Consider the following 17503-nt stretch of genomic DNA (forward strand, 5'->3'; position numbering starts at 1 on the left):
TTGATATTTTGCAAAATGGATGAATTTCGCTGTTAATTTCTTTTTAACTCGCACATGCAAGCACAACATGCTCCAAGCCCCACCCCACGACTAAAGTCATGACTAAAGTCATGACTAAAGTACTTTATATACACTTTTCGCGCATTTACATATAGGCCGGACAATAAACGCGCAAATAGTAAATAACATTACTATAGTGATTATTAAACTCAATTAAATAGTCGGTCGAGTGTTGATTAAATATAATACAAACAATACGAGTACGTAAAATTAAATGAAAAATTAATGAAAAATTAAAATTCGATTTGCGTAATTATGATTTCTTATGCTGGCAGAGTGCCAGATTTTACATCAAATATTTAAGTGATATCTGCCGAAGTATCTGCTGATGATAAAAATGTTTTACTGATGATGATTTTTATAATAAACTATTCCTCCTAATGTAAAATTATTAGTTATGTTCATGATTTAAGAATTGAAGAATACTTGCTTATAATTTCGATGCCAATATAAACTGCAAGATGTGATTTTATTGCAAGAAATAAAGGTTTGATATCTGCAGGTAAACAAACTGATCTCTTGTGTGAAATTGCGAGATCGCACACGGACATGGTGTGCAATCACTCCCACCGACAAGCAATATTTAACGCGAAAACGTGCATCGTAGTGCCATCTAACCGACTATCTAGTAACGGCAGGTTTCAATTCAAAACACATTTTATCAAATATGCAACAAAGTTGATATTGCATGAAAATACCAATCATAAGCAATTTAATAATGCCTATCAAATCGCAATATTGCTTTAATTTATACTCCATGATATAATATAATAATATTATATTCACACATCGGAAAATTGTAAATTATGGAAGATTAGACAATTCTCTATTAGAAGGAAATTTAAAATAATTTAATTTAATGGGGTAAAAGGTATAAAAACGCGACTGAAAGTGCTAAAAATTGCAATTTTTCAATTTTTGACGATTTATTTTAATTGCGAATATCTCGTAAACTAAAAAAGCTAGAATCGCAGAGTCTTAATCTACGGACAATTCTCAATAAAATAAGCTGGTTAAATTGGAAATCTAGGAAATAAAATTTTAATTCATAAGAAAAAATTGTCAACGGGGGGTGCTCGATAATTTAATTCCACGATTTTTGACAGTGAATTTCTTCTAAACTAAAAGAGATAACAACCATAAATTAAAAATTATAATATTATATCTAATTTGCAATATTTCTTAAACATTTCCAATTAATATCAAGTTAGATTCTATTATACGGAACCTTGAAAGGTTCTGCACGTGGCCGATGATGCATCTCTCGTTGGTCGCGAAATTCCCAAAAGCCTTGGCATCAAGAACACGCCGCCGCGAATATAATTCATCTCGACATTGTCGAGCGCGCGCTCTCATCGAATCATCGCCGATCTATTATGTGTGATAATGTGATGAATAGCATTGAGAATGATTTAGAATCGTTGAAAACTTAAGCGTCTGAATCCTTAAAATGTAAACTAATAAATGTTAAAATGCTAAAATATTGGCGATGCTCGAAAATGTCATCAAATCATCGAAATGCACTTAAGGAAACTGTCTCGACATCTTCAAAATTGAACATTTTATTGCTTTTTAGTGTGTTTTGAGTGTGTTTTGAGCGGTTTAAGTATAATTTTATTGTGCTTTCAAAGCATAAATGTCTCTTGATGTTTGAATGCTTAAAATCGACGAAAGTCGAAAATATTTGCTCAAAATTTTACGAGATGAGAGAGTTTTAATGTTTTATTGGTGATTTAATTTAATATTAAGTCTAAAAATATATATTTAGCATGTTTTTATTTTTAATATGATACAATGAAAGCATTATTTTTACTTTTTTTGTTATATTTTTTAACGAATATTATAAAAATTTACCAAAAATAAATGTTTTTATTCTTTTTGGGCGCTTTTTAAGCATATGATATAAAGATTACCGCATTTAATTCAGTAACACAAAGAGTAATTCAAAAATTACAAAAATTTAAGTCGCAAGTTGAAGCTAGTTTTAAATATAAATTGCAAGAAAGCTGTTGTAAAAAATAAATTGCATGAAAAGTTAATGAGCAATTTATAGGTATTTTAAATTTTAAAGCTTTAGTACATTCTAAGTTTCATATTCAAACCATTGAATTTTTTGTGTTTTATTTATTTTTATCTGAATAATCACGATTGCAAAATAATTTTATGAGTTATAATTGCGGTGTAAATTACAAATTCTTTTTTATTGGATACACAGCTTAATTATGCACTCATAAAGTGATATAAATCAAAATCCTTATAAAACTGTTGTTTATTAAGCGATATTAATCCTTAAAAAGTCTAAATTTCAGAGTCAGAGTCTGTTTATGATTATTACAATTGGTCAACCAAATTTAACTAAATGTACGAGTAAAATCATACTAATTGGAAAATTGCGCTTTACAACACAAATTAAAACATAAACGACCCATCACCGTCACCAAAAGTCTTAAAACAATCAAATTAAACATAATTACCGTGTTTAAAATTTACAAATTTACAATTAATTAATATCAATTATTATTAATTTACGAAAGTATGGTGTCAGACTGAGTGCGGTTGTCGGTATTTCGCGATTGTTAATAATATCACGCAAAACTGGTCGGTGCGGTACTAAATTTTTCATCAATTAGCACCTGCTTGAATCGGTCGCGTCGGATTTAAATCCGCGCAGCGTCTCGCTGTCTGCGTTGCGATGCGCGCACAGACGTTATTTATGAGGAATTAAAAAATGCGTCAAACGCAAAAAGTTCAAAGCGTTCGGAGTGACCGAAACATTGTTCGAAGCAACGGTGTGTCGCTTCAGACATTGTGACGGCATGGAAACGGCACGGATTTTTTCGGATGGAAGACTGAATATTGAATATTTTTGCGTTCATGAATAAGCAAATTTGAGTTTTAATCATATTAATAGTGAAGATACAAGTTTAAGAATTGGTAGAAGTTTGGCGTGGATAATATTTATTTATGTCGCGCATTTACATTAAAAATTATCTTGTCGGTGAGAAATTGAGATGGTGTTATGTTTTGGTTTTTATTTATTTCGGTAGGTTTTTGAATTACAAATGAAAATTTTATTTTAGACATATTCTAATTTTTTAAGTTACATAGCTGCTTATTTAGAAATCAAAGATCCGCAGTAGTTTTTGGTATTTATTGTTAGATTTTGAAATAATTGTAATTTCTACTTTCGGGTATTAATAACTGCTAAACAAAATTTGTGTTAGTTACAACATTTATAACTCTAAAACGGCTGGATAGATTTTGATGATTCATGATTTGTTGGATTTGTTTCCGTTGGGAATAGCAGAAAAACTATTAAAATATCAAAAATTGTTACATACCGGGTGTTAAATAAAGGATCAAAATTGATTGATTGAAGATTCAATCATAGTTATAGCTAAATAATGGCGTAAAAGTGCATTATTAGCTATTCTCATTTCTATAAACAAAAACTTTTATTTAAAATAAAACATAAAAAAGGTTTACGTATCAAATCATTAGTCATTCATTAAAGAATCGGTAATATCAACCGCAAAACGATTAATAAATAAACTATGCCATGCAAATTTCTAAGAAGGACCTATATTGTTACCTTTTCTAAGAAGTCGAATATTCATTATCACCATTAGAATGCAAAACTCCTACAAAAACATATTATTATACACCCCAGCAAATCCAGACACTATTCAAATCGATACAATGCATATCAATTTTTTAAAGATTATAATCAATCAATCCTTTAAATTTCATATCAAGAAAGATGATTATTGTAATCTATATAAATATAAGGTTTGAAGATAAAAAATAAGAAACAAATTTAGGGATTTGTGAAAGAGGATCAAAAATACTTTTGATATTGAATGATATTCTTCAATTCTCATCATCAGCGGGCGTTTAATCATCTCTGTCCTCTCTCCAAAGAGTTTTGTGTCCCGAAGAGTTTTGAAGAGTTCGAAATCAAGTTTGTTGGTTTATTGCACCGCTGGGTTTTTCTAAACTCAATTTTTACCTTTTGCAGTTATCAAAATGCAGATTTTTGTTTCGCCCCGCATTGTTTTGCGCGCTTAACAATTTTCGGATAGGTGCCCCGCCGGGCGGCCGAAATTTATGCGCCACTATCGTGTGTAATATTCAAAAATTTCACTTGTGTAATTATAAACCACCTGAATTCTTCGCCGGAGATTACCATCTGGTGTGCACGATTTTGTGATTCTGCATGCCCACAGGAAACATTTATTATCTTAATGTCATCCCGATTGCATGCATGCATGGTTTGCGATGAATGAAACTCAAGAACTCATTCAAGCATAATTTCAGCCAGCGAAATGCGACATTTGACACCCACAAAACACCAACAACCCTTTGCATATAATGTGTTTAATGTTGAGTCGTATTTTGCGTTTGGAAATTACCTACCACCTAGCACATTACGACGAATTGGTTTCGTTTGCGTCGCGTTTGACCGTGACCTTATCGCCTCGGCTTGACCAGAAGACGGCCGCGTGAAAATGTCACCGGGCTGTAACTAACGCGATATGAATAGTAATGAACAGTGTCCAGCGACACGCGAATTGCCGAAGACGAACTCTTGTTGAACGCACGACGCACCTCGGCGAGCAAGGAGTGGAGTCGATGATTAAGAGCTGCGGCCATAAATTTGCGAAATTTATTTTTGACACTTGACACTTGGCACTTTACAAATGTGGTCTTAATTTCAGTTCTTGGAGAATGCATAGTGTGTGTGGTTTATTTTTGATTATTTTTTGGGAAGCCACATAGTGGGAAAGGATTTTGATTTATAATGATATCAACGAAACAGAAAAATTATGAAAAAAATTTAAAACGAAGCAATTCTAACCATACTTTAACATGGTAGGCAACCCAATATACTCTTAAACATAAAAAAGTTTAAAAAAAGAGTAAATTTGAAGTTTCAACATTTTCAATACATGTACCTAGTAATCCACTGTTAATGTGTAAAAATGTTTCAATTGGGTTTGTGAAATACCGGTATTTTTATTTCAACTACCGAAATACCGGTTTTTTTTATGAAAAATTCCCAATTTTAACAAAACTATTATATTTTTTCTTTAAATTATCTTCCAAATAATTTTATATCCAAATTTCTACCATTTTTTAATCCCAAAATTATATAACAACCAAAATTAACAACAATTGATTGAATACCTAACCTCCAACACGTCTTAAACTCCAAAATTCTTTGCCCTTGGAAAATTTCACAGTAAATTGTTACGTTTACGCGTTAATTTAAATCTTAATTTGAATACTATACTCTACTACACTAAACTTAACCTCAAACAATACCTCACCATAAATATACGAGTATTTTATGTCTTCATTTATTTTGGCGATTGTGTTTTGTTTTAATTTACATCTCCCGTAAACAATTGAATTGATAATTGCATCAAGGAAACTCGTTGTCGTGGATTTCTTCATAGGAAAAAAGTGCGCAAGAACTAGAAAGAACAGAACTCCATTGACCCTGACATCATGACGTCATTGACCATAACCCCAAACGCGCGTACGCCGAGCACACACATTTGCATATCACGCCTTCGATCAGATTAATAACAAAACAGGCGATGAGGCGAGTGATCGTTTTCATCATTGCACGTCCCAAAATGTTCATATAATGCCAATTTCTTTCAAATTCGCCGACTTCATTAATATCAATCAACCTTTACGCTTGAAATCACTTAGAATTTGTGAAACAACGAAATACAATTACGATAACGAACGTTTTATTAGGTAATATGTAATAATAATAATACACTGGAATTATTTTTTGTTTTTATTTATTTTGCGTGCTAATCAAATGTTTATTGTTGTTATTATTCGTGAATATCGCAAATATTAAGTTTTTATTGGTATAAATGCAAAATAACAAAAAATCATTGATTTTCGACACATTTCAACTCTCATTAACACTTGGTAATAACATTATTAACAATACTTTCAAGAATAACTTGAACTTTGAACTCTGGCTGCTAATTAATCAGAAATTGTGGTTTTTTTAAACTTTGACTTGCAAAACATTTCAACATACAATTAATCTTTAATATTTTGCTGGGAAAGAGATAAATGTTAATAAAGCTATGAATCAATTTAACTAACAAAACCTTTAGAAATGTTTATCGTTGATTTTGACACAATATTTTACTTCCTTGTTGTTTTTTCTGAAAAATATATGCAACCCAAAATACACATCAATATAACCAAATTTAATACATTTCTATTGAGTTACATGCGCATGCGCAACAGAAACTTCCTGAGTTTCCAATACTTGTATTATTTAATTCATTTCCACTTCCTATTAAATTTCAATTTCGTTTATAATTATTCCGCACGCTAAGAAAGCTGCACAAAAGTTGCGCACGCACAACTTAAATGTGCGCACGCTAAAATAAGCGAGAAGCGCATTAAAATTTGCCATAACAAAGTTGTAATTATAATTAATAGTATTAGGTAAGACTTGTGGTCTCTACCGGCGGTAGACGGAAGCGAAACAATATAAACATTTAAAATGCACCACAATCGCATGTTCAACTTGTTTCAACTGTTTCATTTAACGAATCACGAATGCCGGCACAAATATTACGCTTATGTGCAAATTGCGAATAAAATAGAACAAAGCGCGTTGTTTAACTTTTATAATTTTATTGATGCAAATATTAATATTACCGTAATGCATTGCGTTTTATCGTAATGTAATGACTGCAGCATAATTCAATAATATTTAAATGCGTCGTTTGTTAACATGCGGATATTGAATCGGTACAATCATGAAACAAAACGTGTGGGTACATAAAAGTAATTGCTGATTGTGTTTTATTTGTTGGATTCAAGTTAGTGCTATAATTAAATCGTAAAAATAAAAATAAACAATATTTGAGTTATGATTCACGTGTCGAACAGCTAAAGATGCATTTTGATACGAATTTATATAAAATAAATTTGTCCAGAAATGCACACAAACTTTATTGCCTATTTTACCTTCTTAAAGTTAATTTTTAGCGATAAAAAGCAGCTTATGTCTTATTCCAGAGTCTAATTTATATCTGTACCAAAATTTATTAAAATTTATTGAGTGGTTTAGACGTGAAACGAAAACAAACTGACAAAAAATCGTTCAGCATCGTGTTTTATCAAGTTTTCCTTTTGCAAATGGTTTAATTCTTTACAAATACAAGGAATTTGTCATACATAAAATGTATTATGCGTTCAATTTATTAAAAATGTTAAATCTCGTATCTAAAATGCCGTTTAGCGCACTTGTGACTTAATATTCTATTTTCTTTAACAGATTTTATTTAACTACTAGCTTTAACCCTTGGCTTCGCTCGCGAATATCTAAAATAATGAAGTTGCTTCCGTACGCGTCTGTAGTCACAGAAGAAGTAACAATGAAGTAGAATGGCGGGAAGTTTAAAATGGCTGAAAGTATAGTCTATGGAAGTATAGTGTACAGTCTCCATAGTGTAGTCAATTGGATTTGATGTTGACGTAGCTGTCGGTAATACAGTGTGATAATAAAGTGTGATGGTACTATAGTACTTAGGTTTGAGCTTCATTGCTGGAATGCTAGATGGCGTTAAAGTAGTCAAATAGCCAGATGCAGAGGTATTATTGGCTAAACAATTTCTTTATTTTATTTAAAAAAATTTTTTTTTATTAAATAAAAAGTAGCCTATAACCATTCGGGGACCACTAAGAATATGTGTACAAATTTTCATGATGATCGGTTAAGTAGTTTTTGCGTCAAAGTGTAACAAACATCAGGACTTTCGCATTATTGGAATTTTAGATATTAGTAGGGATTGAGTACATATTAATATTTACTGAGTAACCAATCCCAAAATACTACATAAAATATGCGTGGAATTCGAATAATTTGTATCCTTTGGCCTTTCCTTCACCTCGCGCTTGCTTTTTGTTTATATTTATATTCATTTTTTCAAGTTGTGTTACACATTTTTAACTTTCATTGCCATTTCATGCCTCACAGGCGAAACAATCGCGTCTCAATTCCGACAACGTGAAAGAATCGTAATTGTTTCCAAACTATGCGCGTTCGCGAAAGAATGGACGGGTATATTTCATGCAAGATGAACAATGAGTGCATCTTGATCGCCGACAATCGTAAAAATAATAAGAGAATAGTTTATCGAGAAGAGGATGAGTGCGGAGCGAAGTGCCAAGGCATTTTTGTTACTCAATTTTATGATTTACAATACTTTTTCTCAGTTAATTTTACTATTATACAAATACAATGGATAATTTAATGAAAGTAAAATACTGTTGCTCATATAATGCCAATAACCACATTTGTTTTATAGGCAACTAAACAAACATTCATTAAGTTGCATGTAAGGTTGCGTATATGACCATGCACCAGCAACATGCAGAACACCCAGTGGATATGGAGTCACATCACTGATGGGGGGTTTTTCTGTTTATGTCAGCGACTTGCGTCGCTGGGCATGCGTCTCCTAAGAAATGACTCAGACTCGTGCTCCGGCATTCGTTGTAAACTGTTCACAATTAAGATCCGATCGCTCTGTATTATTGAATAAAACTAGTAAAACCGAATCAACATTTCGTAATTCTAACATGCATATAATAAGTAGTATTTTCATAATGTGTAACTAAATGTACAAAATATTTAAATAAAAAAGAGTTTTTAGTTATTTGTCGAGAATTTCAAAAGATTACAACACTTTAAAGGTCTATAAAATGAAAAATTTAGTTTTTGTTGACTTTAAGTAATATTGTGTAATAATTTGTATGTTTGTTACTCTTTCACGCCAATACCAGTAAAGCAATTTTGATAAATTTTAGTATAGAGATTGTTTTGATCATAGAAAATGAAATAAGCTACTTTTCGTTGCAATTATTAAATTTTTAAGGTAGAAAAGTGCATTTTTAGCATTTCTTTCTTTTTTCAATGAAAATTGAGAACTTAATAAGCAAAGTCACACTTCAATAACTCCATAAAACAAGAAAATAATTAGTTAGGAAGATAAATGTTAATATTTGACAAATGCAACCCAAAATACACGTTTTTTCGATTCGATTCTTCGTTGTCATTATAAATGACATCAAGTATAACATCTGTTTATTGATATTATGCACATCTTTTGACAAATGGCGCATGATGCAAAACCAGTGAGGTCGCACCGCAACTCACATAATCGTTCCATTTTCGCGTAATTTATCGACAATTTATTGATGCGCACTGATGCCTCACGCGTTGCACAAGCGCCACCGGCTTAATATCACCACGTCGACCACACGTATCGAACGTCTGTCTCTGAGCGACGCAAATCGCACGCGAACGAATAAAAAGATTGATATTACTTGCAGCGCCAGCTAATCCGACATTTTTATGTCTTACATTCACTTTAAGCCGCGTGAAATGCATTAAATGCAACTGTACAACACAGTCTACAAGGATTTTACTAAATGTTGTGTTGGTCATTGCTAAAAACCCAATTCAATTATTTAAATTAAATGCATTGGAGTATAATATTGATATTTGATATCAATAACGAACATAACCCCAGGGGTTTTATTGAAATTGAAATTAAAATTACAGTTAACTGTAAAATTTACAGTTAATTTAATATAAAGTAAAAACTAAGATTTATGGATCATAAAGTGTAAAAAATTTCAATTATTTTTAAAAATGATTAATTTTATGCATTAGACAAGGTTATATGAAGTTATTTTGAAATTTAATCAAGAATAATCACATTTTAAGCTTAAATTTTACATTTTTTTGAATATAGACAACCCAAAACGCACATAAAACCTAATTTAATATATTTTATGCCTTCAACTATCAATAACCAGCTAATAAATAATAAATCATTTCCAATAATTTATTAAAAACATAATTATTAAGTAATAGTTTATAATTATTTGCTATTTTTTAAATAATCAAGCATAACCTGATTTTAACCTTTAATTTTAAATTTGTGAACATAGGCAACCCAAAATACACAAAAATATAATTTAGTATATTTTATACCTTCAACTATCTAAAATCACCAAATTAACACTAAATCATCTTCGAAGTTTCATTAATAAATTAATTATAATTAATTATTGACAATGTCATTGACAACTGGTCAAGAAACACTCTTGAATTGTTTTTGGCTTGTGACATTTCATAGTTGATGTGTTCATGTGCTTGCCTATTCATTGAGTGTTGGACATGACATTCTTTTGTTTTTTTCTTGCGTTCTGTTGTTGTTATTTACAGCTGATTAATAATCGAACGCTTGACCAATAAATAATCTCGAATGTGCGCGTCGATTCGTGAGCAGTAACACACGCGAAATTTATGAATGTTTGAAAATGGGTCAAAACCTTTGAGGCGATGATTTCGCCTACGTTCCTTCATCATTTCTTTGTTAAATTTTTTTCGTTTTTATTTTTGGCTGCTGGTATCTTGATGAACATGATATGGCAATCACGTTTGACAATGATGATTTGTTAATAGATTTTAACTGAGTTTATCTTGATGCTGATGATAATATCAGTAATAAATTTTGATGGTTATGTTTATTGCAGTTGTATAAAACAGAGGAAGATGATGACTTTGGTTCGTTTGACAGTTCATTACTTTCTTTTGTTTTGCGTTTTGTGTTTTGTTTATGTCTGAGTTTTTTTTTATTGTTATTGTTTGTCTGGGAGATTTGTTTATCCTGAGAGTAATAATTTTTTTCTCTGCGGCGTGTTTTATGTCATTTTTGACAAATGATTTTGACGAGTAAAAATAATAATCGAGAGTGTCCTTAAACTATCAATGTATTGAACGTATTGGGCAATCAATCAATAATCAGTCATTTTCTACCATTTTAAAAGTAGAAAAAATTAAATGTATGATTGATTGTTTATCATTGAAATAAATTTGTCTAGAAATTAATGATTTTTTTCAACTGGGAAAGTGATTTGTGACTAGATTATTTTTTTAAAGATTTATATAATTGATTGACGGCAATTTTATAATATATTAATTTTGGCACGCAAAGATTTTAGTACATCAGTAATCAGTTTTTACTTTCTTGGTCATTAAAATAAGTTATTTTATTTTTAAGTATGAGGAATGCTAATAATGTACTTTAGCGCCATCTGGGATTCAATTATTTAACGAAAATTATGATTCAATCCCTATACCAATTGTCATCCCTTATTTAACACTTTAAGTAATAATCCCTACTAATATTATAAATGCGAAAGTGCTGATGTTTGTAACACTTTCACGCAAAAACTACTTAACCGATCATCATTAAAATTTGTACACATATTCTTAGTGGTCCCCGAATGGTTATAGGCTACTTTTTATTTAATAAAAAAAAATATTTTTTAAACAAAATAAAGAAATTGTTTAGCCAATAATACCTCTGCATCTGGCTATTTGACTACTTTAACGCCATCTAGCATTCCAGCAATGAAGCTCAAACCTAAGTACTATAGTACCATCACACTGTATTATCACACTGTATTACCGACAGCTACGTCAACATCAAATCCAATTGACTACACTATGGAGACTGTACACTATACTTCCATAGACTATACTTTCAGCCATTTTAAACTTCCCGCCATTCTACTTCATTGTTACTTCTTCTGTGACTACAGACGCGTACGGAAGCAACTTCATTAGTTTAGATATTCGCGAGCGAAGCCGCGGGTTAAAGCTAGTTTTAAATATTTTAATTGTTATTCTGCTATTCGTGGTCGAGGCAAACCCGAAAAATTATAGATCATTAAAATTTGTCCAACCGTTCATGAGTTATAATTGATGTAACTAACACAGCTTTGTTTGATTGACCAAATATTGTCAATATTTCATAAGTCGCCGTCTCTCCGCCAAACTTGACAACTAAAAATAAAATAATTGAAAGTTGCTTACAAAATATCACTTTTTAAAGATAAAAACTAAGAAATTATCAAAAATTCATTTATAAAAAAAATTATTTAAGCAAAATATCACCTCCTACAAGTGTTAAATGCTAATGGAATGTAAACATTCATTTAATAATTATGTACATCAATTAATTGATATATCAAATTCACACAAATCTCTCATAATGATCATTTTGTATTAATTACAAACCTCTGCTGTTACTGCCAATTATTTATTAACTCCTACAATTAATTACAACAACATTACATGAAAGAGGCGTCTCATCTAGTGTTGTGTTGTGTGTGTGTCTGTGTTTTTTTTTTATCTTAGCCAATGTATAATCGAATCGAATGTTAAAAATACCCATTACCTATTACAAATCGAGATACAGATGTTGATGAATTCGCATGCAAATGAAGGTGGAAGATGGAAGTCCGATCGGCGACCTCAGACCGATATCGATTCGAGCTTAGCCTAACCCTGACCCAAAGACACACAGAACTCTCCGAATAAAAAAAAAACACGCACACTTGGCACTTGCACCAGCCTCCTCCGCGATTTGTTGACGTTCGTGAAATTATCGATGATTTGATTCATCATCATCATCAAATGATGACTTATCTTTTATTAGATAAAGATGGCTCGTCCGATCGGATCGGAAATCTCGATATCTCGAAATATTCGAATGTTTTATTGAATGTTCTTGAACCGTCGCGGGCACAAATGTTGTGTGGATGTGTGGATCTGTCCGATGATGTTTTATTGCGTCGAGATGATTATCTCTACATTCAACATTTTAATGGCGCTGGCGCAGAGATGAGTTTATTTGTTTAATAATCGCGCGCCGAGGGCGACCCCGAGACGTGATGGATTTTATTGAAACGCAGCCGCAAAACGCAAGCTGTGAGCAAAATCGCTCGAGGACGGGCGGGAATTAATCTATTGCAAAACTGCAACATAAATATTAAATTTAAAATCAATTAGAAACATTCAATTTATCTTTAATAATTAATATTAAATTTTAATTACAAGTTTTTGCATAAAAAGTCGCAAATAAAGAAAAACATTTTATTTTAATGAATATAATAAACCTAAATAGTTTAAATAATTGCCTAGTGAAAGACGCGAAAAGTTTACAATAATATTGGTTGTGTGGAAATTTGAATTTAAATAAAACGAAACGTTTTTGACCAATTGCGCAAATGTAAACTTTTGAACAATTAGCACATTTAGTATTTTTACTAAACTAATTACATTTTGTTATGTAATGAATGAACATACCCACGATTTTATTTATTTCTTACATTTTACACGTAAATTAAAAAGTTAATATTTGTAGCTGAAGTTTATCATAAACCTAAAATATATTAAAAACTAGCTGTTGCCCGCGACTTCGTTCCGGCAGTGTTTAATAAAAATGTAATTCGTTTTTACTCTCTTGTTCTAGACATACTCGTAGTAAGAGTCAATTCTATCAATAAGATTAGCAATTTTAATTTAAAGAAATTATGCATATAAAGTTTTGTCAATAATGCACTTCAGCGCGCCGAATTCAACTATTTAACTATAACTATGATTGAATCTCAATGTCAAATTTTATTCTATAGAAAAGAGCTGTTTTGAGGATTTTCCCGGCAATTATTCGAATTTTTCTCACCTTTTAAACCTTCCCTAGACCTCCACGAATAATTCAAGACCAAGATAAGATAAATCCGTTCAGCCGTTCTCGAGTTTTAGCGAGACTAACGAACAGCAATTCATTATATATATATATATATATATATATAGAAGATAGAAGATTACATTACAATTATTACAAAATTAAACTTTTATAAAAAAATTTAAAAACGTACAAATGCTATTTTCAACGCAATTTGTTAACATTCAAGTGTATTTCACAAAACTCATGCAAATATGCATTAATATAAGTCATTTCATTTTTAGTTTGTAATTTTTACCCAAAAAATAATCCCAACACGATGTTTTTTTGATTGTTTTAGCCTTGTTCACTCGATGTAAACAAGAAAACGCATGTCCCCTGTCATGTCCCATCCAAGTGCAATTCCGCAACGTAAAACTGTGACTTTTTACGTACGAAAACACGCCAAACGACATAAAGAATAATTTACAACACCATTGAAACAAGTACAACTAGTACAAGTGCGCGTACAAAACGTGTGTAACATTTTCCTGTTGTTTCTTCGCGTTTATTTTATTGCATTATTTCTCATTTGTGCACTGCAAGCTTGGAAAAAAATAAAACACATACTCGTACACTCATACTGTAATAATTTACGAGTGAATTCCGGTCGTTCATTCTCATTTGCGAGCATTACCACATTATTTATCTCGCAATGCGCACGATTCACACACCGCTTGCCAATAAAACACGTACGAAGTGCGAAGACGCGAAGAGTTAAGGTCATTTTCTCATTGTCATCGCATTGCCACACACGCCGAAAAGACGCAAACACGATGAACAAATGAAAACAACATTTGTTTGCGTCGTTTCCTTCCTTTACTTCCTTTTTTTCAAGTGAATGTTTGCGATGTGTTAAGAGGAGTGTACACGGATGAATATTTATAAGTTTAACACGTTATCGGAATTGTTCATCTCGGTTATATGTTGATTGTTGGATATGGATAACAATTGAATAAACCTTCAAAGCGTTTGAGTGTTGTTAGAGTTGATTGATGTAACGACAACAAATTATTTACGAACATAGCGTAAACATGAATAAAAATTTAGTTTTTTGTTAATAACTCATGAACTTTTTACGTTAAAACTTTTATCTTTTGATTTTTATATAAAATATTAAATTCTGCTTCTAATGACACCAAGAAAGACTTGTTGTGATTATTGTACAAAAAGTTATTAACAATTAATATTGATTTTGAAAAATTTTGTACATTTTTTTTAAATTGATCTATAACTTTTTATTGAATATTGTGAAAAATATGATTTTATATCAAAATATGCAGAATTAAATTCTCTACAAATTGGTGCAAAAATTATTCGTGTAACTTAATTTGTTGTTAAGTTATTAATAAATAATTACAACTCTTAAATTAATCTATTATTCTAGTGTCATGTAAGGACACTACAACTATATTCATAGAATCAGATGTAACGATTACGTAGGAATTCGAAACCAAAGAATTATCCACAACGATTTGTTTATATCTGCAAACAAAAACGTTGCCGTTGAAGTTGGCGCTAATTTTCTATATTTGATTTACTACAAAGAAGTATTTGTCTTTTTGTGCGCGTTCGCCGTGTTTAACTTTTCGTTTCGTTTCATTTTTCCTCACGTAAGTGATTTCTTTTGTTAGATTTCGTTGCGCGAGCTTGATGTGTGCGGCGTTTTTGTGCAATTATGCTAGCGCATGAAATGAAAAAAGAAATTTGTAACGTTCGTAATATCGACAATCGGCCAGCGCGCAGCACGGTTCATTTACGCCGTTGCGCGCACTTTCATTGTGTTACATCACGCCGCGCGCGGAATTATTGTGAAGAAAAAGGCGAGCAAAAATGCGCCGCCAGCATAAACAGCGAGCTGAACAAGTAAAAACGAACGAAACGCATTATTGAAATTGCTCGGATTGTCATGACGAGATGAGAGTATGTAATTGCGCTAATTGCACGCGGACATAAAATAAACAATGTGCGGTATTTGCTAATAATGGGAAACATATTTCAAAACTATAAAAAATGTAATATTATGTTTACAAAACACAAAATATCAAATTCTGGTATTGGTAGCGCCATCTGTAGTCAAAAATATGAATTTTGACACACTGTTTGAAAGCCTTATTCACACCAACAATATTGTAAGAGGCAATTCACACATCATTGTAGTGAATTTGTCCTAAATTTATTTTGAAATGCACAAATTTCAATCCATCTAATCTCATAAACCTAAGCATAATGTAAATATTTGTCATAATTAGTACAAGTTTGTGTTAATGTCACATAGAAAAATGTGATGATGAATTTTAACGTAGGCAACCTACAGTACGGCATTTAACGGAAGCAGAAGTAAAACAATATGGCCGTTAAGTTAGAAGTAAAACACGTTTTTCCGTTAGTAAATTAGTGATTTTGTGCAATTCTACCTACCTGAGGCTTCGGGAAAACTTCATTTCATTAGAAGGTAGGTGGATTGAATTGTAGGATAATAATAATGTAATTGTTATACTGTTTTTCATTTTGCACATATTGTGAAACATGTCAGTTACTAACGGTGCAAAATATGTTAATAAAATAAAAATTTCACAACACATACAAAATTAAAACCATTATAATATACAATAGGGGAATATGTAACAAATAATGTGATTGTCTACAGTAAAATCAAACACTCAAAATATTTTCCTGATTAGTTCATTTATTGAACATTTGATCATCATTTAATATAGCTCATTCTCTTTGTACTTTGAAGAGTAAGACAAAATACCAGCACCCACAAAACTTTACCATTTACCTGCTGTGGATAGCCAAATTCACTAGCATTACATAGTTTAAAAAGATACATAACAAAACTGTAGGAAGACTACAAACTCTTCAGGTGTGAGGTGACATTAGACTGTAATTCGTAGTAACAGCAACCATCACCAATTGGAAATATTAAGAAATAGAGAAAAATGCTAGAATCACCTCTTGCACTTTAAATGACAAGATTAGATTTTTCGCATCAGATTTTTATCAGGTATAGCAGTACTGGGAGCGTTCAGAACAATGCGTGCTATCATAGCCAATGACAACACACAAATAACACCAGCAGGCATGATTCTCCCTGAATTGTAGAATCTGTAACCCATCACACCGGCCAGCATAGAGCTGGTTGCAAGTTGGTAAGAGTAGTTGGTTGGGTCTTGAGTCACTTGGTATGCACCATAGGCCAAAGCTCCACCAAAGAATAAACCAGCACCGAGTGATGGAATAGAACCTATTTGAATAATACATTAATTTAATCGAGTTTTTTAAATAGTAAGTTTGAAATGCAGAATTTACCTGCTTTGTAAAAGCCCATTATACCGCCTGCGGCGACGGTGGCCGCATAGGCGAATCCGATTAGATCAAGCGGCATTATCACTCTTTTTGTGAAGATTTGGTTGAGGGTATGCGGAAACTGCAGTGTTACGTCGATTACGTAGTTGATGCTGTTTTTTTTTTCTGAGTGTGTATTCAGTAGTATAGGTTTGTTGTCGGTTTGGTTCACCTTGAATCAGCTGGGGAAGTGTCTGAGATAAAGCTTAATGTCCACAATGCAGCATTCACATTTTATATTTCAATTAATATAAATTCAGTAAAATTTGTGTATTTCCGTTGTTTTCGTTTGAAAATATTTATCTCTGCGGTTTATATCATGAACTATAATTAGTTTTCCTATCAATTTTCTAGAATTTTCTCAAAAAATTACATTTTACATTTTTTATCAATAATTATGTAACTATTACACAATTATCACCTGGATAAGATGGGTAGATAAGTGCAATTACTATGAC

General features: G+C 31.6%; 1 protein-coding gene across 1 annotated transcript; it reads right to left on the bottom strand.

The window, feature by feature from the left end:
* Positions 1-16365: 16365 nt before the first annotated feature.
* LOC135799107 (transmembrane protein 14C) lies at positions 16366-17222 on the bottom strand. The gene is made up of 2 exons (XM_065312129.1): positions 17010-17222; positions 16366-16944 (listed from the first exon to the last, which is right to left on the bottom strand). The coding sequence occupies exons 1-2, from the start codon at positions 17083-17085 to the stop codon at positions 16676-16678; spliced, it is 345 nt and encodes a 114-aa protein (XP_065168201.1). The 5' UTR covers positions 17086-17222; the 3' UTR covers positions 16366-16675.
* Between the last annotated feature and the right edge of the window lie 281 nt (positions 17223-17503).

The sequence above is a fragment of the Atheta coriaria genome, unplaced genomic scaffold (genome assembly GCF_025399875.1).
Source record: "Atheta coriaria isolate IRGN ID8LTWV9N9 unplaced genomic scaffold, Caltech_Dcor_3.1 hic_scaffold_9_pilon, whole genome shotgun sequence".
Lineage (NCBI taxonomy): Eukaryota > Metazoa > Arthropoda > Insecta > Coleoptera > Staphylinidae > Dalotia > Dalotia coriaria.

Coding starts and splice junctions, on each gene's coding strand:
- LOC135799107 (XM_065312129.1), bottom strand. CDS start 17,085: ATGCCGCTTGATCTAATCGGATTCGCCTATGCGGCCACCGTCGCCGCA. Junction 16,945..17,009: donor AATGGGCTTTTACAAAGCAG/GTAAATTCTGCA, acceptor TTATTCAAATAG/GTTCTATTCCATCACTCGGT.